The sequence below is a fragment of the Colobus angolensis genome, unplaced genomic scaffold (assembly GCF_000951035.1).
Source record: "Colobus angolensis palliatus isolate OR3802 unplaced genomic scaffold, Cang.pa_1.0 Scaffold58, whole genome shotgun sequence".
NCBI lineage: Eukaryota > Metazoa > Chordata > Mammalia > Primates > Cercopithecidae > Colobus > Colobus angolensis.
In genome coordinates, this window is record NW_012119376.1 from 1,268,217 (window position 1) to 1,291,258 (window position 23,042).

The 23,042-nt window shown below is 39.7% G+C and overlaps 1 protein-coding gene across 3 annotated transcripts in view; it reads right to left on the reverse strand.

Annotated features, from left to right (window-relative positions):
- The window catches only part of PHACTR2 (phosphatase and actin regulator 2), a 235,422-nt gene that overhangs the window by 144,769 nt on the left and 67,611 nt on the right, over positions 1-23,042 (reverse strand). For 2 of the 3 annotated variants that reach the window (XM_011962033.1, XM_011962032.1), the window contains exon 1: positions 22,734-22,978. The exons of the other annotated variant lie outside the window; for it this stretch is intronic. In XM_011962033.1, coding sequence (XP_011817423.1) covers positions 22,734-22,779 — 46 coding nt within the window. In that variant the 5' untranslated portion in view covers positions 22,780-22,978. Of the gene's footprint in view, positions 1-22,733; positions 22,979-23,042 lie in introns of those variants that run through there. 3 annotated transcript variants of the gene reach the window in all.

The window sequence follows — 23,042 nt, forward strand, 5'->3', positions numbered from 1 at the left end:
TACTGTGGAAAACAGAATGCTGGGAGATAGATCCCATGGAGAAGAATTTATGTCAATTAGTCATACGGAGTCCCCAAGGCTCCCAGATTTATGTCCTTATAGCTCAGTTGAGATGACTGCAGCAACCCAGCCATCTGAACTTGGAGAGAAGGAGAGAAAAGGGACTGGAAATGATGGATGATCTGAGGGACATTGAGGAGAAAGAACAGAGGAGTCTGAGGAACTGCCTGGAGAAGTCGAAGAATTCCATGGCCTGAACCTCTACAAGGGTATGGCGGGATGTCAAGAAGAGAGAAAATTTGGAGGAGAGACCTTTAGCTTGTGTTCAGGCACCATGAACTTCAGGTGTTGGCAGAACATTCAAGGGAAGACGTCCAACGGACAGTCAGAAATGCATTACTGGCACTCTAGCAAGAAGCTGGAGTTGAAGTTATTTGGTGGAGTCTTCCAAACAAAAGCAGCTGTTGAGGACCAGGGGTAAACTCCTAGAGAATGATTACATTTAGGAGCAAGAGTGCTTTGCACAATAAAGAACCTCGAAATTCTTTAGCATTGAGAATGAACAAGTAAAGAAAAAGGTTTTGTTTGCTGTTTGTTTTAAATTCATAAAGTGTGAAGGACACTCGAGCAGGTTCATGGGCTGAGGAAAAGGAGCGCTGGGTGTTGGGGTGTTGAAGACGCAAGAAAGAAGAAGTGCTGCAGAGTTGCACCAGCCAGGATGTCAGACCAGCCACATGGGGACTGCATGGGGACTGAATTCCTTCAGGTCATAGCAAGATTTGGGGTGGAGTGGGAGAGTCTGACCTTCATCCAGTGAATATGAGGAAATGACCAGGAAGTCAGGAGATGACAGCACCAAAGAAACGTGAAGGAAAACTCAGCAGATGGCACCTACCTCAAATGAGGGCATGCACAAGACCAGACACAAAAAGAGCAAGAAATAGCACTGGGGAGTTGATGCAATGTCAACGCTCCCTGTGATAGGAGAGGTAAAGGACAACAGAGCCTCCGTTAAAGAGAATTACCAGGGCAACAGTGTTGCCAAGGAGACCCAGGGTTCAGACAATCCAAGGGAGAGGAGAAAGGTGACATCTGCAAAAAATAATGAGGCCGTAGCAAAGTGTGCTCACTGTGAAATGGAGACATTCATTCACAATTTACTGAGCAGCTATTATAGAGGAAGGGCTACAACGGTAAGCAAAAACAGATCGGATCTCTGCCCTTCGGAGGCTTGCAGGCTATGAGAGAGGCTGTCATTAGTCAAACAAACATTTACCCAAATGTACACCTGCACTGTGTAGTGAGTAGGAAATGTGGGGGACCCCAGGGCTCACACAGTAGCACTGTAGCATTAGTTCCCATGGCAGACATAGCACAAAATGGCCTCCAAATTATGAGTTAAAATTCAGGGTAGAATTGTTTGAGGGCTACAGAGGTTTAGTCTAGTTTCATAGCATTGCCTAAAAGGTAGAAATATCCTATTCGAATTAAACAGGAAACCATTTAAAAGCCACTGAAAAGCAAAGGATTAACATTCCTTGGTTTGTATACCTAATTCTCTTGAGAGAGAGAAACAATTCCACTAATTGCTTTTTAAAAAAACAATTTTATAAAAATGATGCCTTTAGTGTTGATTTTATATTGTTTCTAACATAGTTATTGAGGATGCCCCACTTGCGAGATGTTCTATTTTGGTTTCTTTCTTTAAAATGACAGGTGTATTAAACAAGCATTCCAGAGAATGAGTTGCACCAGCAGGATTTGGATAAAACACATACAGAAAGCCTCTGAATCTAATTAGGGCACCATCCAAAACCAGCTTATTCCAAAATCTTTTTCTAATATAATTTTTATTTAGATTTTCAACACTGGTCTGAAGAAATACCGAATATGTTCTAGAATGATGGGGAAAAGCCCATAACAGAACCTCAGAAGTAGTCAATTGTAATTCACCAACGTTTTCAGAAACTGTAAAAATGATTTTTAATTGTTGTTGTTATTAAGTGAGTAGTTTAAAAAAAAGACTACCTTTCTGAGAAGCAAGGAAAGATAATAATTCTCACCACTAGATTAGCAGTCCCATGAGGACAGGGAGCAAGTTGATTTTATTCCTGGTGGTGTCCCTATACTGTACTTAGGCCACAAAAAGGTCCCTAAAAATATTTACAAAAAGAGTAAGTCATGGGAAAATGTGGGGCAATAATTTACAAGGCCTAGGCTATGATTTATTTTAGCAGGTCTTTAGATTTTTCACAGAGGAAACTGTTTCCAACAGTGCCTTCCTGTAGAATTCCAAATATTTTGAAAGATAATATAACAAACACTAATGTTTGAAACTGGGAAAATATCAGAGCCAGCAGGAAGGATGATTAACACTCATAAGAATGGTACAGACATTGCTGAAACAGTTTTCAGGTAAGCAAACACTTAATTGCTCTTTACAAGGTAATTGAAAGACAATTCATCAAAGACAAATAATTGAAAAACAGCTGGAATAATTTATATGTGAAATTGTCTTTTAAGAAGTTTCTATTTTCACCCAGCGATGAGTGGTGAAAATTAATTTCTTCAAGAGCACTCTCTTTGTTAACATTTCCTTCTTTCTCATCTCAGATTTTTCTTCAAACTTAACCTTTTTTCTCCTAATTGGGGAAGCCAGAAAGGCAATTTTGTTCCATGGCAAAGAAAAGAGAAAATAAATTATCTAACTAAATTGGAACTAAATCCATACTGCTTTTGTTTTTTCCATTCTCTTTAGGCGTCACACACGAGAACCTGAATCTCTTAGAAAACAGTGGAACAATATAGAAAACTATAATACCATTTTAATCTGAAATTAAATTATTTGATAATATAGCATTATGACAGATGTTTAGTTATGTGGCAATATTTTAGGCTTTCAATTAACTAAATATATCGGAGCTACAAGGTAGAACTACCTTGCATAATAGCCCATTGTTGTGGTGGCAAACATCTGACTCTACAATGTAACATGTTCAATGACGAGGAATCATTCTTTAAGACTAGCAGCCAGCAACAAGTTTTTATTCCAATTTAAACAGAACACACCACTTCTCCTATCTCATCTTTCTACTGTGAAGCAAATATCTCTGGTTAGACCAGTACCCTAAGGGAAGCAAAAGCAAATGGAAAGACGGCTGACACTTAGGTATTTCCACACTAAAGCTTCCAGAGAAGAAAATAGTTTGTTTTGTTTAATTCTTCAGCTATTTGTCACGCTGATACAACTTCGCATATGCTTAAAAAATAGGAAACAGCCATTTTAAATATAAACACGTACCTGTGAGTACTGCAAAGGAAAAACATGGGCTTTCGGTGCCAGAAAGATTTGAATGTAATAATCTGTTCCTCCCCATTCTAGTTGGTAACCTTAGGTCTGTAATTCAACCTTTCAGAGTCCCTCATCTGTAGAATGGGGTAATACAATTCACGATTTGGGTTGTGGCTAGTGTTAATAGAGATAATACATGTAAGCAAGTGGAAAAAGGCTGATAAGAGGTTTTGTGGGGAGTAAAAATAGAGAGTGGGTTATTTATGATTTGGAGCAATTGGGGCAGCAAAATTTCTTGGAAAAATATTTTCCTGGTCTTCTAGAGGTCTCCAGGAAAACAAAAATGCCCCCTGAAATAAATTCCTGTATACCCACCCAAAACAGATACCTGCATTCTCCGTTGGTCTCAAGATAATTGCTGGGAGCTGCTAAAACCAACTAAGATTCGAGGGAAATCCCCACTACTCTATAGCAGAAATGCCCTGGATTAAGGAAAGAAACTAAGCAAGAAGGTTGACATCATATACAAGAATGAGAGAAGAGCTAAGACTTGGCTCTATTTCCTACCAGCTGGGAAATTGCTGAATTTTTTTTTATTTTTATGCTTGCACCTGCAAAAAATAAATTTTAAAAACCAAACCAAGAAACATAAAACTATTTTATTGAAAAGCCCGGTTGCTTACTTGATTAATACAACAGTTAGTAAATCAAGGTGAAAGTAATTAGGCATTATTTAGTCAGATACAAGTTGTTGTTCCTTTTGGTTTTTAAAAACCCTGCACCATATAAGATGTGTTGCTAAGGCTGCTAAACACAGGAAGTTTCATTTTACTGTTGTTTCCAAATATGCCTAATGTCACAATCTAAAGAGAAAGGAAAGATCCGTTTCATGATTCCATTAACTTCAGATATTTTAAGTAAAGACCACCTATAAATTCAATGTAGATGACAAAGTCCCGGAGGATTCTCGATGATGAGACTCATGTTATCCACTGGACTAGCTAAGAAATCATTATCAAAGGGCCCTTTGTTTATTCTGCCCCTCCCTTTTCAAGATCTAGCAGGAACCTTACGCTCATTCTCTTTGCCTCTACGACTGCGGTACCCAGCAATGAAAATAAACTTGGACTGGCACTGCAAAACCACAAGCAACTATTAATTAAATCCTTATCAGTTATTTCCACTGTCTACAATAAGACGCCATTTTTATGCCTTCGGGTATTGAATGTTGAATCCGAAATAGGGTCTTGGATCCAAGTGAACTGTTCTCAACTTGGAAGACCACCAATATTCTATGACTTTTAACCTCCTCCGATTGAGTACTCAGCATATTCTAATCTGCAAGATGCCTTAAAAGTCTACAATGACAGAGTCACAACTAAAGGGTGTAGAGGTTTGGCTAAGAACTTCTGCACGCCCTGACGTCCATGCCCAATCCATCATAATCTGGATTCGGGTAAGGGCCTAAGAGAAGTGAGTCTTATTTGCAGTCTTTGTAGAATGCTTGTATCTCGCCATCTCAAGGCAATTCCTGGTCCAAGAGATGCCTATAAAATTAAATAATTTCTGAGGTTTAGGGAGAGTTTTTAATCATTTTACAAAAGGACCTAGGGTCACTAGATTCTGATGCACCCAATTCTTATTAGAGTGCTTAACCAGCTTGAGGGACCTTTTTCAATAAAATAAGGAATTTGGAACCTACAGGAGGTGGGTGTGCTTTGGAAGCATTATCTTCATGTCTTGTGACAAGATAAGCAGTCCACCAAAACTGACTGCACCAGTTAAGAGTTTCCTGTGAGATTTACAAATTGACAGGAAGACATCATTGGAAGCCTGCTAGGTGGTTTACAATGCATATGGGCTAGAATACAAATGCAGTTAGTCGTAATGAATCATCTTCAAATTACCAACCTGTCTCAATGGGGCTGCTGCATTTTCTGGCAAGAACATTCTTGTTCTGGCTTTACTTTGACAGGTGTTTAAACACCATCTTTCTTTAACATGCTTATTCATTTTCTTTCTTATTTTAGTAGCTCTTTGCAAAGAGACATGTCACCCTGTGGATTTCAAACACATCTAAGACAATGAAAGCATACAGAGCCAGCAAAACCAAACAGAGAAAAGGAAGACAATATACGTAGTGACATTTGAGAACAAAATATTTTTCCAAATACAGTGCTTCACATTCAGGACCCTCAAAGAAGATTATAAAAGCAGTCAGGTAGCCACATTAGTTACTGACCACACTGGGATTAGGATCTTGATAAGTAGTTTTGTTTTTTTTTTCCTGAACATTAATCAATTTGGTGCTCCAATCACAAGTTACTGGTATTGATTCCTTACACAACGGCAGAAACATAATGTCACATATTCTATTTCTTTCTTTCTTTATTTCCTTTTCTTCTTTCCTCTCCTTTCCCTCCCCCTTCCTTCCTTTTTTCCTTCTTCCTCCTTCTTCTTCTTCCTTCCTTTCCTATCTCTCTCCTTCTTTTCCTCCCTCTTTACTCCCTGTCCCCTAGCTTCCTTGCTTGCTTCCTTCCTTCCTTCCTTCCCTCCTTCTCTCCCTTCCTTCTTTCCCTTCTTTTTCTTTAAGACAGGGTCTCACTCTGTCTGTCGCCCAGGCTGGAGTGCAGTGACATGATCACGGATCACCACAGGCTTGATCTCCTGGGTTCAGGTGATCCTCCCATCTTGGTCTCTTGGGTAGCTGGGACTAGAGGTGCACACCACCACACCCACATAATTTTTTCTATTCTTCGTATAGATGGGTTTCACCACATTGCCCAGGCTAGTCACGAACACATATTCCATTTTCTAAGTTTACCCCATATACTCAACAGCCTATGCTTTACTTCCTAAGAGTACTGCCTAGTCACACTGGTTAATTTACATTGCTGAAAATCACCTTCAACGCCTCCTCTTACTCAAGTCGTATCCACTGAACATGGCACTGTTGAGGTGAGTGGGGAAGAGGCCTTAATCAGTTAATAAATGAAACTGAAAAATCAGACAAAAGACAATGGATGCAGTGTGCTTATGAGACATTGCTAATAAATCCTGGTTTGTACACTGGTTTTAGGGACATGGCTTAAAATCCTTAAATGGCCTATTCAAAAAATATAGAAAAAAGGGGCTGGGCAGGGTGGCTCATGTCTGTAATCCCAATACTTTGGGAGGCCGAGGCAGGTGGGTCACCTGAGGTCAGGAGTTCGAGACCAGCCTGGTCAACATGGTGAAACCCTGTCTCTACTAAAAATACAAAAATTAGCCGGGTGGAGTGGTGCATGCCTGTAGTCCCCGCTACCTGGGAGGCTGAGGCAGGAGAATCACTTGAATCTGGGAGGCGGAGGTTGCAGTGAGCCAAGACTGAACCACTGCACTCCAGCCTGGGTGACGGAGCACAACTCCGTCTCAAAAAAAACAAAAACAAAACAAACAAAAACAAAAAAAGGACATTGCTATGGGCTGAATTGTGTCCCTCAAAACTCATATGTTAAAATCTTAACTCCCAGTACCTCAACATGGGACCATATTTGAATACAGGGTCTTTAAAAAAGTAAAATTAAGGTAAAATGAGGTCATGTGGGTGGGCTCTACTCCTGTGGGGTTATTATAAGAGGAGAACATTTGAGCACAGACGTGTGTGTGTGCACAGAAGATGGACTGTATGAGGACACAGAGGGAAGGCAACCATCTACAAGTTAAAGACAGAGGCTCTGAGCAGAAACTAACCCTGCTGACACCTTGATCTTAGACCTCAGCCTCCAGAATAGTGAGGAAATACATTTCTGTTGTTGCAGCCACCCAGTCTGTGGTATGGTGTTATGACAGCCTTAGCAGACTAATACTGTACAGACATTTACCATTATCTGCAAAGTTATTTATTAACATGTCAAAGGTAAAGTGCAAATGTCACACAGCTTTCAACCTCACCTCCACCTCAGCCCACTTGAAAGAAGGAAAAAGAAAAGTTCTTTGAAGGATTTTGCTATGATTACTTTATAATGGCTTCCTAAATTAAAACATTCTTGTTTGGAAAATGAGGTATACGTATGTTCTGACATTCTGTGGTTGGATGACTGAAGGGGATTCAGTTTTTTAAAAGTGTACAGTTCTAAATTCTTCTAAAAATCTCATGTTTGATTTTATTCTTTTCATGTTTTCTTTAAAAAATTGGCAGTCAAGTACTTTCCAAGCGACAGAACATTAGTTGTGCACAGATGTATACAATTCCGCTTTAGAGGCCTTTAGGAAAATGAAGCACAGAGCAGTCAGGCCAACAGGAACCCACGGCATGAGCTCAGTTAACTTGTTCTGGTTTATTCCAAGTTTCCATTCTCATCCGGCTCTTTCATAAACAGGTTGGCAGGTCAACACAAGTTAACTTTACAGATGCAGAAGAAATTTTGAAAAACACAAAATACCTTTATAATAGATGACATCGATCAGCGCAATCCTGAATCATCCTGTTAGACTGCCCTTCTCCATCCTGTGAGCCACTCAGCTGTTGTCAGAAACATTTTTATACAAGAAGGAAGGTCAGAGGGAATGTTCAGCACACCCTGAAACACCTTAGGCAACAAACAGTGGCCTTCCACAGGGAGGCTGAAAAATTCTTTAGAAAAAGCTTTTAAGAGACCCCAATTAAGATTGAATGGAATTTACTTCACACTGGGCAATGGGCTGAAAATAGGCACAAAATTGAAAGGAAAGGATGCCTAAAGTACAAACAGAGGCGAAAATAAACAGTCAAGCATTATCCAGAAAGGAACGCATGAACAGAAGTCTTAAATAAATGATTGCTTCCTTTTGGAATTTTCAGAATTTGCCGCCTACAGTTCTAAAAAGGAAAAGGGCTCAGCCTCCTTTTCAGAAATGTATTTAACTAAAATCTTTCTTATAATTCTTCCTACTCATTGTTAAACAGCTATTTTCATCTAGAGACCTGTTCTTTGACTTTGGTGTTGGGTTAAGTAATTAGCATGCAGCACCCTCAGATGAAGTTTATAGGGGTCTTCTTGAAAAGTTGAAATTCTGTGGCCTTTTCCTAAACAGTAATTGGCATTCTGCTGATAACTTCCTTGCCTTCGAATGTAACTATATATTTACTTCAAACCTAGTTATTGTGGGAAATGCATTATTTTCCTGCTTATAATATTAACAAAATGAACATAAAAGCAAACAGGTTTCTGGCAATAATATTCCATAAGAATCTCAACATTCTACTTGACAATAGGAATATTTGCTCATAAACAGTTAATATGAATGACCCAATTCATCCCAGCATTTGCGTACAGAACATCAGAGTCTCTGAACTGGATATTTTGTAACTTTTGCCTCAAGTAAAGAGAAAGACACACATAAATATTCAAATGAGGACTGTTTTTAATTTAAATACCGAAGGTCCATGACTTACCATGGTTTGTCTTACTATTTTTTTTTTTTTTACTTTATGATGGGCTTATCAAGATGTAATCCCATCACAAGTTGAGGAGCATCTGTACAGTACGACTAACCTATAATTTGTTTTCCAGAAGATGTTTCTCACCTTAGGAATCCTCTGGAATGTTTGTTGAAAACACAGACTCTGAGACCCCTCTCCAAAAGACTTTGATTTTGCTGACCTATAATGTGGGACCCAGCAATCAGTATTTTGCACATTAAGTGAGTCTCACAATTGGGCACTTTTGTGAAATATCAATGGTAGTTTCTAATACCCCCAGGATCCAATCAGAACCAGCATCCCATAAAGATGTTGCATCCCTAAAATAAAAACACAGAAAAATACAGGAATAGCACAATTATTCAATGTAGATCTTAAATGTGAGTCTTCTTTAAAAATTCCAGCACATTATTATCACAGTAAGCACATTTTTTTTTTTTTTTTTTTGAGACGGAGTCTCGCTCTGTCGCCCAGGCTGGAGTGCAGTGGCCGGATCTCAGCTCACTGCAAGCTCCGCCTCCCAGGTTCACGCCATTCTCCTGCCTCAGCCTCCCGAGTAGCTGGGACTACAGGCGCCCGCCACCTCGCCCGGCTAGTTTTTTGTAATTTTTTTTAGTAGAGACGGGGTTTCACCGTGTTAGCCAGGATGGTCTCGATCTCCTGACCTCGTGATCCGCCCGTCTCGGCCTCCCAAAGTGCTGGGATTACAGGCTTGAGCCACCGCGCCCGGCCGTAAGCACATTTTTAAATTAGTCTATGTACCATAAAACTTAAACTTCCATAAAATATTTTTTAGACCATTGCAACAAGCCAGGTCAAAGTTGAGATCTTGTGCGACCATAACCCAAGAAAGTCTTTTGAAATGAGTTAAAAGCTATTTGCTAAAGAGAAAAACCAAGTCTTCTAGATAAAAGGAAAATGTTCATCCTGACGAATTGGGAGGGATGGTGGTGTTTGTGCATATTGTAGCAAGTTTGCTTTGCTACCTTATGTCCCAGCCAAGCTATCAACCAAGCATGAAGCCAGAATAAAGACACGCTCTAATACAAATACTCAAAACCACACACCCCATGAGCTTTTCTCAAGAAGCACTCTGTGTGCTCTGCCAAAATAAGGAAATAGACACAGAAAGAAAAAAAAAAAGGCGTGGGATCCAGCAATCTGGAGATTCAACGCAAGAGGAAAGCGGAAGGAATCCCCCAGGCGTGAGGAAGAGCGATCCCAAGACAACAGCCGGACAGTGGGCTCGGAGAAAATCCAGTCCACATGGGAAGAGGGCAAAGGCTATGTATGAAGCTCTTCAAGATGAACCTGAAAGAATAACTCGAGTGTTTGAACATATTGACAAGCGATTTACTAAATACATAACAAGAGAAAGTATGGAGATGAGTATGTAGGACACTTAGCAATCTAACAAAAACACAGTAGGAAAAACAAAAGGTACGCGGGAGAGAAAAAGAAATCGTGGTTTACCACAAGCCTTAGCTATCATTGGCATTTCTGCTGTTACACAGACGACTGATATAATAAAAAACACAATATAAGAATGTTGGGGCTGGGCGCAGTGGCTCACAAGGGTAATCCCAGCACTTTGGAAGTTTGAGGTGGGTGTATCACCTGAGGTCAGAAGTTCAAGACCAGACTGCAAGACCAGCCTGGCGAAACCCTGTTGCTACTAAAAATACAAAAATTAGCTGGGTGTGGTGGCAGGTGCCTGTAATCCCAGCTACTCGGGAGGCTGAGGCAGGAGAATCACTTGAACCCAGGAACCAGAGGTTGCAGTGAGCTGAAATCAGGCCACTGCACTCCAGCCTGGGCAACAGAGAGAGACTCTGTCTCAAAAAAAAAAAAAAAAAAAAATCAGGCCACTGCACTCCAGCCTGGGCAACAGAGAGAAACTCTGTCTCAAAAAAAAAAAAAAAAGACTGCTGAGAACATGAGAAAATGGGAGAATAGGAAATAATAGGAAATGTATGATTTTGAAATGGGGAGAGGCAGGGGTTGGGGCAGGGTAAAAAAGAGAATTATGTCTTCGGTTTCCATACTGTGAGCTCAGCAGATAATGTGTCATGCTGAACAATCAATCAACAGGTAGCAAAGAGCATGCTATTTAGAGACTGGAGAATTAAAGATTAAAGAATCAGTTTAAACAAATCCACATTTCTTAGATGCCCCTGAACTTTCTACTCAGTTCCTACTACTCTACTAATATATGACCTGGTCAAACAGAGCTATTCATTTATTTGACAAATAGTGTTGTTGTCAGGCATATATCTAGGAATAAGAAGAAACATTGGTGAATAAGACAGATGTCTTTTAGATCATGGAGCTTTTGTTTTAGCAAAGAGAGACAATGAATAAAACAAACAAGATCATCTGAGTGCTAAGTGCAATGAAGGCACAGAGAGCTGTGGGTGGTGCCCCGGGGGGGAGTTATTCTGGAGAGGGGTAGGCAGGGAAGGTCTCTATGAAGCGCAAGGATGCAGCCGAAACAAGGAGTCAGCTGTGTGAAGAGCCAAGGAAAGAGTGTCTCAAATAGGGAGCAGCAACAGCCAAGGTCCATGGGTAGGACTGAGCCAGGCTTGTTTGAGGACTGAAAAAGGCAGTGAGACTGCAGCAGTAGAGAGGGGACCAGGGCAAAGTGATGGAAGATGAGGTCAGAGAGGTGGGTAGGGATCATATGGGCTCATGTAGAGCCTCGAGGGCCATACTATGCAATCTGGATTTCATTCCAAGTGCAGTGGGAGGACACGAAGGTTTTGAGTGAGTGAGTGACATGATTTATGCTTTAAGAAATTACTTTAGCTATTCTGTGGAAAATGTATTGCAGAAGGGTGGGAATAGAAGCAGAAGAGCAGCTGGAATCTACTGCAGTTGTCCATGTAATGGATGGCCCCAGAGCTTGGGTAGTGGCAGCAGGGACAGACAGAAGAGCATGGACTTGAGATACATTTGTGAAGAAAAAAGGACAAGACCTGCTGATGGATCCATGTGGAGGGGGAACAAAAAAACCTAAGAATAACTCCTAGATCTTGGGCTAGAATAAGTGAGTGGTTGGGGTATCATTTGGTGAAATGTAGAAAGTCAAGGGAAGAACTGGCTTGGAGGACAAAAATCAAACCTTCTCTATAGATCTATGTTACCTCTGGGATGCCCAGCAAGTTAAGCAGACCAGTCAAATACAGAGCTGCACATTTGAGCCTGGAGTGCAGAGAGAGGTCAGAGTTGCAGACACAAACTGGGTAACTCTGGGAGTTGAGAGTTGGGTGAGACCCTATTCCCATTTCTCTACCCACCTGTCACCCCACATCAGGCATCCACTTCACCTTGCTGGATTATTCCAGCCTACTTCTTGGTCCCACTTTCAGTCTTTCCCCGTGAAACCTATACTGCATGCGGCAGGCCGACTCATCGCCTGGGCAAAGCAATAATCATTGCTCTGGTTTGATGGAAAAAAAAAAAAAGCTTCAGTGGTTCCCATTGCCTGTGGCTTTCAGTATTGCCTTCCACCCCTTTCCTTCTCAGAGCCTGAATTCTTGTCCCCATTCTGTGTTTTGCCTCCTGATCTAGTCCTACAATTCTCTAGGTATCCCTTCCCTTCCACTCTCATTTCTGCACATTTTCACTAAGCATCTTCTAGACTGGACGCTTCGTGGGCAGGGTCTGTGTAGGATTTAACTTTGAAACTTCCCACCTTACTTAGCATAACACCTTACATATAATAACTTTAATTTAGGAACTGCTTCCTGCATGAAGGTGCCACTCTTCTCCTTCTTAATATCCCCTCATAAAACAGGCTGATTTGTAGGACTATACCTGCCAAGCACATACCAGCACAGCTTTCCAGGATATTCTTAAGCAAAATAGCACTTCAGTCCCTCCTTGGCAGCCAAATTTCCTTAGTGTAAGGGCTGCAGTGTTTTACCTGCCAGAAGGTTGATGTGAATAAAAACATCCAGCCCCTTGAAATGAAAATAAATGGAGGGATGGTTTATAAACATAAATGATAATGGTTAGAGCAACCTTTTAGCAAGTAATGAGACTTGCCCATTCCTTTCTGTATTTCTGTAGTGTTGGTTTTTGCTCCCCTGCTTTTGTGGGGAGGAAACAAGAAGTGTTTATTTTCTTAAGACTATTTCTATCCTTAATACCACTTTTGCACCAGTCGAGTCTTCACTAAATATTAATATTTTCTCCCAAGAATACAGACTAGCAGTTAACCTGCTACAGTAAAGTCCCCAAAGAAAACAAAAAACGTTGGAATTTTTCCTCTATTCAAATTAAATAGGCTTAATTGTAAGACCAATTCTTACAATTCTTATTTCCTTCCCCACTGCATTAAGAAGGCAAGAGGTGATGTGTGACTTGCTCATTAGCCATTATGTTTTCAGACTGCTAAAAATAAAATAAATTTATTATTATTTTCTATTTCAGACTGCTAAAAATAAAATTAAAATATTTGGGATATTACTCACTGACCAAATCTGATGAGCTACGGACCAAAGAGAAGTAGGTGATGCTGAAATTTTGCTCACATTCTTTCTCTCAAAGTAAGTGACATTCACATTATTATCAAACAGACTAAAAAAACAATTAAATCTAAAAAGAAGGTGGCTATATTGGGACCAATGTTTTTGTTTTCATCACTGACAAAGGAAAAAAAAAGTAGCTGAAAACCAGCCACTGAGCTTAAAGCTCAGAATCCACGCAGCTGGAGAAAAGCTAGTACAGTTGCAGGTCAGCTCACGACTTTAATTACGGTCGAGGGCCAGGTGGACAGTGGATATGGAAACTTTGGGTTTGATCATTTCCAAAGCAGGGAAAAGCCATGACTGTCACACCAACTCTTCAAGAACGAAGTTCCTGGGCGGGCACAGTGGCTCACGCCTGTAATCCCAACACTTTGGGAGACCAAGGCGGGCAGATCACGAGGTCAGGAGTTTGAGACGAGCCTGGCCAACATGATAAAATCTCATCCTATTAAAATACAAAAATTAGCTGGACATGGTGACTCATGCCTGTAACTCCAGCTACCCAGGAGGCTGAGGCAGGAGAATTGCTTGAAACCAGAAGGTGGAGGTTGCAGTGAGCTGAGATCATGCCACTGAACTCCAGCCCCAGGCGAAAGAGCGAGACTCCGTCTCAAAAAAAAAAAAGTTCCTCTCCTCTATGTGTATGTACAAATAAATTTCTTTTTTACATATTTTTAAAATGGAACCATATTACTTCACAACCTGCCTTTTCACTTGTTGATGCTATTTATCATTAAAATTGCCTTTAAAAATATTTTTACATCATTTTTAAATGGCTTATTCTATCACATGTCTGTATTTCCATAAATTCAATAAGTCTCTTGATGTTTGACTATTAATTCCAATTTTTGGCTTTTGTAAAAATTGTTTTCATGAGCAATTAATTATTTCTTTTACAATGTACTTCTATAAGAGGAACTACTGGGTCTAAGAGTAGTCTAAGCGCATTTTTTTTTTTTTTTTTTTTTGAGACAGAATCTCACTCTGTCATCCAGGCTGTAGTGCAATGGTGCAATCTCGGGTCACTGCAACCTCCTCCTCCCAAGTTCAAGCAATTCTCCTGTCTCGGCCTCTCAAGTAGCTGACATGACAGGTGCCCGTGACCACGCCTCGCTAATTTTTACATTTTTAATAGAGACAGGGTTTCACCATTTTGGTCAGACTAGTCTCAAGCTCCTGACCCCAGGTAACCCACCTGCCTCGGCTTCCCAAAGTGCTGGCATTACAGGCGTGAGCCACTGCACCCGGCCTAAGTGCACATTTTATTACTTTTAAAATATATTGCCAAACTGCTTTCCTGATAAGTTGTAACACTGTAAATTACCACAAAACAAATGTCTTTTGGGAATTACTCATTTTAATCTTTGCTATACTCATAGGTGATCCGTTGCATCCCTTTTTTTTTTTTTTCCATTTAATTGCTTAAATCTTATTTCATACATATACCAAGTGATCACTTATGTTCTTCTTTGGTCAAGTGACATGGGCAAGTTACTTAGCTCTTGTACTTTGGTTTTCCTCATTTATAAAATGGGGATATTAATATCAGTTACCCCGGATGAACGTCATAAGTATTAAAAAGTTAATTCAAGTAAAGCACTTAGAGTAGTTCCTGGTCCATAGTGAGTTCACAATTGTAACCATTAGATATTTTAGAAAATGCCTGTTCATGCCCGGTGCGGTGGCTCAAGCCTGTAATCCCAGCACTTTGGGAGGCCGAGACGGGCGGATCACGAGGTCAGGAGATCGAGACCATCCTGGCTAACACGGTGAAACCCCGTCTCTACTAAAAAATACAAAAAACCAGCCGGGCGACGTGGCGGGCGCCTGTAGTCCCAGCTACTCGGGAGGCTGAGGCAGGAGAATGGCGTAAAACCCAGGAGGCGGGGCTTACAGTGAGCTGAGATCTGGCCACTGCACTCCAGCCTGGGCGGCAGAGCAAGACTCCGTTTCAAAAAAAAAAGAAAGAAAATGCCTGTTCATGTTATTTACTTGTTTTCCTATGTTGTTGTTTATCTTTTTGTTATTGACTTTTAAGAGGTCTTACATTAATGATATTAACTATTATTTTTTATACATAATTAAATATTTCTTTCGACCTTATTATTTTCCTTTTCAACTTTCTGATGTTAATTTTTTTGGCCATATAAAAGTTTTAAAGTTTTATATTATTAAATCTATTCATCTTAAGCCAGAATAAATTACAGAGATCAAATATTTAAAACACAAGAAAAATAGCAGAGGAAAGCAGAGGAAATAGCCCTAGCTTGTAAGAAAGAAAACGACTAATCAATTTGACTTAAAAATTTAAAGTTTTCTATAAAAAAATACTGTAAACAAATTTAAGGTATGAGAAAAATTTTTTAAATGTTAAAATATATAATAGACATAAGGCTAATCTCCTGAAAATACAAATCTGTAAGAAACCATAAAAGTAAGGAAAGTCTAAAAATAGTCAATTCAAAGAAAAATAAATATAAATGTCCTGCATCACTCATAACTAAAATAAGATGCCATTTTTTAAATATAGATTTACAAAGAGTCTAAAAAGTTATTTATGCACAGCATTGTGGTCATGTACAGTTGTGTAGAGTGTTGACTGCAGAAGGACACCTAGATAAGAGAATGAGTGGGAACTAAATTCCTGCTAATGTTCCACTTGTTAAGTCTGTGCTGTGGAGCTGCCTCACCAGAGGAAGTGACTTCTAATTCTCACAAGGCTATGGGCTAAGAGTGACCCTGATATGCAGTGGTGGTGACAGAGTACAGAAACACAAAGTCTCATATAATAAGCAGATACACTGAGAGAGCCTCTTTGAGAGTAATGTAGCAAAAAGTCTATCAAAATAAAACACACAAATCTTTTAACTTAGCAACTCTACTGCTAATATGTCATTAGGACATGTAACTTGCAGCTGTCCATGTATGGATGGTCCCAGAGCTTGGATAGTGGCATTAAGGACAGATGGAAGAGCATGGACTTGAGATATATTTGGGAAGAAAAAAGAGCAAGACCTGCTGATGGATCCATGTGGAGGGTGGAAGGAAAACCTAAGAATAACTCCTAGATCTTGGGCTAGAATAAGTGAGTGGTTGGAGTATCATTTGGTGAAATGTAGAAAGTCAGGGGAAGAACTGGCTTGGAGGACAAAATCAAATCTTCCATTAGATCTATGTTACTTCTGGGATGCCCAGCAAGTTTTCAAACAGAACTGTCAAATAGGGAGTTGCATATTTGAGCCTGGAGTGCAGAGAGAGGTCGTAGATACGGATGTTCATTTCAATATTGTTCACAATAGCATACACATATGCAGATAACCCAGGAACAATACTGAAATACAATGGTATTATTTTAAAGGAAGTTTTGATATATCCACATACTATCATAGTGTTCATTTATAGGATTAAAGAGATCAAGATGGAAATATTTTCAAGCTATATCACACGAAAAATTTGAAGTATTGGGCAGTAAGTATAGTATGTCTTGTTTGACTGCTGACAAAGATATCTATGAATGAAAACTATGTGGAATGAAAAAAAGTTGTTCATGCTGGGTTATAGATGGAAAGTGGGACTGGAGGATTCTGGGAGGGGATAAACTCATTTTTATCCCAAACCATCTTGTAATGTTTGCCTTCCTACCATGTGCATACTACACCGTAAAGAAAACAAACTCTATCAGTTTTTGCCTTTAGGACTTCTTCCTGTGCCTGGTTTACAAGGAAATGGATAAATATTCTGGACAAGACAAATACAGGGCCCTGAATAAAACTTGGAAGCCCAGAGACACAGATAAATACAGGTTCTATCACAACCTAGGTATGATCCTGCACACTTCATTTACTTGTTCTCTTGTCTCTTAAAAATGGGGACAGTGGCATTATCTGCCCTTTCAACCCAAAGGTTGAGGAGAAGCAGCCAAGTGTTGGTCTGTGGTACTGTGAAAATGGGGTGGGGTTGGAAAAAACTAGAAGAAATAGTTACTAGATTCAGACACCTCCCTTCAGACAATACAGTCAGAGTACTGTAATTCTTGGACTAAAAAACGAATATAAATAATACATACTTCTCATTCATATGGTCATTGGCTTAAAGCAGTCAAACTATTTGTTGACTCATTCATATATTCACCAAAAACTTATTGTATCCAATCTACCATGCTCTACACTTGACAATGAAATACCAGAAGTCTCAGTCCTCCTAAGGCATGATGCCAGAGGGTACTGAAACCATCCTATTTGGGTTTTAGCCTGTACTTAGAAATAATGGATCCAATTCTCAGTAAAACACTTGTAAACCTAACCCAGTAACATACAAAATGGATTATACACATTACCCAAGTGAGATTTATCCCAGGAATGCAAAGTTGGTTTAACAACCAAAAATCAATTAATGTAATGTGATAAATAAATAGGATAAAGAACAAAAACCATACGATCACCTCAATAGAGGCAGGAAAAACCTTTGACAAAATTGAACAATCTTTATGATAAAAACACTGACAAACTAGGAATAGAAGAGAACTTTTTGACAAAGGGAGCCTATGAAGAAACCATAGCTAATAGCACAGTTAATGGTTAAAAAAAAAACAAGACTTTTCTTTGTTAGATCAGGAGCAAGACAAAAATGCTCACAACTGCTGCTTCTACTTAACATTAGACTAAAGGTTCTAGCCAAAACTATTAAATAAGAAAAAAAAGGCATTCAACTCTAAAAGGAGGAATTAAAATGTTGTTTCTTTGCACACGTAAATATATCTTGTATATAGTATGATCTTGTATATAGAAAATTATAAGGAATCCACTGAAAAACTAGTAGGTCTAAAAAATGAGTTCAGGCCAGGCACGGTGGCTCATGCCTATAATCCCTGCAATTTTGGAAGACCCAGGTGAGTAGATCTCTTGAGCTCTAAAGTTTGAGATCAGCCTGGGCAACACAGCAAAACTCCATCTCTAACAACAATACAAAAATTAACCAGGCATGGTGGTGGGCACCAGTGGTCCCAGCTACTCAAGAGGCTGATGTTGGAGGATCACTTGAGCCCAGAAGGTTGAGGCTGCAGTGAATGAGCCATGATCGCACCACTGCACTACACTGAAAACTACAAGCCGGGCGCGGTGGCTCAAGCCTGTAATCCCAGCACTTTGGGAGGCCGAGACGGGCGGATCACGAAGTCAGGAGATCGAGACCATTCTGGCTAACATGGTGAAACCCCGTCTCTACTTAAAAAAAAAAATACAAAAAACTAGCCGGGCGAGGTGGCGGGCGCCTGTAGTCCCAGCTACTCGGGAGGCTGAGGCAGGAGAATGGCGTGAACCTGGGAGGCAGAGCTTGCAGTGAACTGAGATCGGGCCACTGCACTCCAGCCTGGGCGACAGAGAGAGACTCTGTCTCCAAAAAAAAAAAAAAAAAAAGAAAAGAAAAAGAAAACTACAAAACATGGTGAAAAGAGAGAAGATATAAAGAAATGGAAAGACATCTATTTTCATGGATTAGAAGACTTCTTATTGTTAGACAGCAATACTACCCAAATTGATCTACAGGTTCAATACAATTGCTATCAAAATCCTAATTGGCTTTTTTGCAGAAATTGACAGGTTGATTGCAAAACTCATATGAAAATGCAAGGGAACCAGAATAACCAGTAGAAACTTTTAAATGAACAAAGTTGAAAAACTCATAGTTCTAGGTTTCAAAATTTGCTACAAAGCTACAGTAATCTAGACATTGTGGTAATTGGCATTACCACACTGAGAGTCCAGAAGTAAACCCTTACATATACAGTCAATCAATTTTTGACAGCAGTGGAACACCATTCAATGGGGAAAGAACTGTCTTTTCAACAAATGGTGCTGGAACAACTGGATATTCACATGTAAAAGAACGAAGTTGAAACCCTACATCACACCACACATAAAAATTAACTCAAAATGTATTACTGACCTAAATGTAAGAGCCAAAATTATAAAACTCTCGGAAGAAAACATAGGTGTAAATCTTCTTGCCTTGGTTAGGCAGTAGTTCTCAGATGCGATACCAAGAACACAAATTACAAAAGAAAAAGATTGATAAACTGCTCATTATCATAACTTTAAAAATCTGAGCAGCAAATCACACTATCAAGATGAAAGGACAACCCAGAGAATGGCAGAAAATATTTGCAAATCATGTATCTGACAAGGGATTTGGAGCTAGTACATAAAGAACTAAAACTCCAACGGAAGTCAAATTATCCAACTAAAATTAGGCAGAGGACCTGAAGACATTTTTTCCAAAGGAGATATACAAATGGCCAATAAGCATATGAAAAGACGCTCAAAGTCATTAGTAATTAAAGGAAATCAAAACCATGGGATATAACTTCACATCTACTAAGATGGCTATAATCAAAAAGACAGTAACAAATGTTGGTAAGGATATGGAGAAATGGGAACTTTCATACACTGCTGGCAGGAATGTAAAATGGTCTAGCTTCTTTGGAAACTGCTTGGCAACACCATAAAAGGTTAAACATAGAACTACCTACCATATAATCTAGCAATTCCACTACTAAATATATACCTGAGAAATGAAAACATATCTTCACAACAGCTTGTACATTAAGTTCAGAGCAGCATTATTCATAAATAGCCCAGAGCAGAAATAACCCAAATGTCCATCAACTGATAAATGGATAAATAAAATGTGGCATATTCGTACAGTAGAATATTATTTGGCAATAAAAAGAAATGAACAACTGATACATGCTACAACATGGATGACCCTTGAAAACATTATGCTACCTGAAAGAAGCCGGTCACAAAATGACACATTATGATTCCATTGATATAAAATGTTCTCACTAAGCAAATCTATAGAGACAGAAGAGTTGATTAGTGTTTAATTGAAGTAGAGCCTGCTGGTTGAATAGGGTGGGAATAGAGACTGAGGGTCACATAACATTGTGAACAAACTGAAAAACAATGAACTGTACACTTTCCATGGGTGAATTTTATAGTATGTGAATTATACATCAATACAGCTTTTTTTAAAATAATGGATCTAACTGCATATTTTCAGAAAAAATTATTAATGGTCTTCCTAGATCCCAGAGAATTAGGTGCAACCTAAATTGAAAGGCTCTAGAGAGCCTAAAGTCAAAACGGGGAGAAGCAAGCTAACTTCTAGCCTATAATGAAGATTTTTACAAAAGGCCAAATTGAGCGATAAGTATGAATAATTAAACTCAGTGCTATTGATTCCTTTGACTTAAACAGATTTTCACCCACTAAGCAATTAAGATGAGAATCATCTTTAATACTGTAATCCTAAGCAGCTGCTCCAGACTTAAACAACTAGTCGATGGCTAAGATCAAACAAGGATCTTCACACCATCTGTAAAGCCAGAGTTAAACAGCTAACAAGGAGTGAACAAAATACCTGGAATAGTAGAGAGTTTGACAGTCTCAGACTCAGAAAAATACAGACAAGAATATAAAACTCAGCGAGCGTTATTTTATTTTTTATTTTTTATTTTTATTTTTTGGTTTTCACTTAGAATCTGATGACAAACCTTCAGGGAAACGGGGTAGCTCTAATAGACTTAGAGATACTGGATACCATGAGAAAATTGTTCTGCTTTTACAATACCACAATTTAAGTCATAACCACTGTCATCCCATAACTGAAAAATAAAAAACCCTCTATTTATGATGTATGGATTGGTCATTTCAATTCATACACATTTGTAATCCACAAAACTGAGGACCTGCAATTTAAGTATAACACCATTCTGTGAGATATTTCTCTGAATTATCTTCTATGATAAAGCATAACTTTTTGTTTAAAACACTTTTTACTTAAGTAGATTACAGGTTCTCATTATAATCAGTCATTTGATTTGGAATTATAGCAATCCGGGTGTTTTTTGCTGTACTGGGTAAGAGGCAGGGAGTCTCACTTCAGGATTTTATTTGCTTATTAGACATCATTTATATAGTACTCCTTGATTTTTATTAAGGCAAAATTTGCTTTTCTAATATTCACTCGAATAATATTTTGTGATAAAAATCACTAAATTCAGGACAATACTTTCTGTATACCTCTCGTATTGGAGTACTGATTTACTTCTATCTTTGCCGGTGCACAAATTTAAAAATATAACCCTTCCTTGAAATGAAAAGAAGTCTCACATTACTTTAAGGTAAGACAAAGGAAATCGAGTCTTATTTGCACAAAATAGTTTTACTAAATTTAAAATCCTACTCAACCCCTCCCCGCAAAAATCTCTTGAAGAGCTATCAACATGAAGTCTTTTTGATGTTCAGAGCTGTAGCCCTGTCATTAATGGTAAAGAAGGTATATTCTGATTCTGATGTCTCTTCTTTGCAGAGAAGTCTTCTGTGATATTAACAGAAACCTCAGCAAAGCTTGTGGTATCTCAGGGAGTGCAGCTGTGCTACCTAAAGAAACCCACTGGGTATAAAGTGGGGTGGGAAGTTGGAATGACAGAATACTATCTAGCTAGACATCCTGAGGCAGATTAAAAAACCTTCCTCTGTGCCCTGTCATTTCCTTTCAGCAAGATCCTGTTGATGTTTGCACAATTTCAAAAGTGTATCAAATATCTCAACGAACGACAGAAATGGTTCCTTTGAGTTTTATTTTTAATCGTTGATGGAAAATATCAAAATAGTACCTTTTAAATTTATTTCCTTATCCAATCACAAGTAACACTACCAAACAGTTTTTTTTTTTTTTTTAATCCCTACACTGCTGGGGAAATGCCAGACGTACCTTACTTCCCTCTTTTTGTTTAAAAAAATGGAAAAAAAAGAGACTTTTAAAACAGAGCATTAGAACCCAGACACGTTACACACGTTTCCATACAACTAACTTTAGTCCTGGAGAACTAAGTTCATGAGATATGTTTCCCTAAATGTTATAGCTGCTGTGTCTATTATAAACAAAACGAGTCTCATTTGAAACAATTACGCATTTCGGGGGTAGTTATTAAGTATTCAGCGTTCTGCCAGGATAAGGCGATCAGCGCTTCTACTCCAAATAACAAACCATAAATCAGTTGACAAGCTTGAAAGCATTCATTCCTAGTCTGCTCATAAATACAGAAAAACCTGTTGGCATGTTTCTCTTGCTCTCTAAGTTTCGCGTTTTTAAAAACACAGTAATACGCAAATGGCGTTTCCCGTAAGTTTCTGGCTCCGAAATAATTTGGATACAAAACCACAGCGAAGCACCGCGCACAGAAAAATGGAGCCTGTGCCTTTAAGGTAAAATCGGCTGGATCCCAAAAGGCATTCCTCTTTCACGACAAAGAGTTTGGCGAGCGCTACCTCTGGGGTTTCTCCGAGGGACTTGGCGAGTCCGAGCGGAACCCGACCAGACGACTAGCCCTGCCTGCCCCCGGGCCCCGCCGCCAGCCCCGCGCCCGCGCGGCTGGAGCGCATCGCGTGCGCCCGGGACTCACCGCTGCCGGGCTGCGGGGACAGCGTGGACACCGAGGTCTGGCCCATGACTGGGGTCGCAGGGCCAGGTCCAGCGATCACGCGGCTCCTTTGGTCCTTCGATCATGGGTCCGCTCCCAGCCAGACTTCCAAGCGTTCATGTCCCGGCCTGTGCCGAGCGGCCCGCCGGGTCCCCTCACCTTCTCCCCCGCGCGGGTCTCCCAGCCCGGCCGGCCGCAGCCGGCTCGGCGGATCCTGCCCAGCGGATGCCTGTCATTCCTCTATGCAGATTAGCTGGGGTCCAGCGATCACGCGGCTCCTTTGGTCCTTCG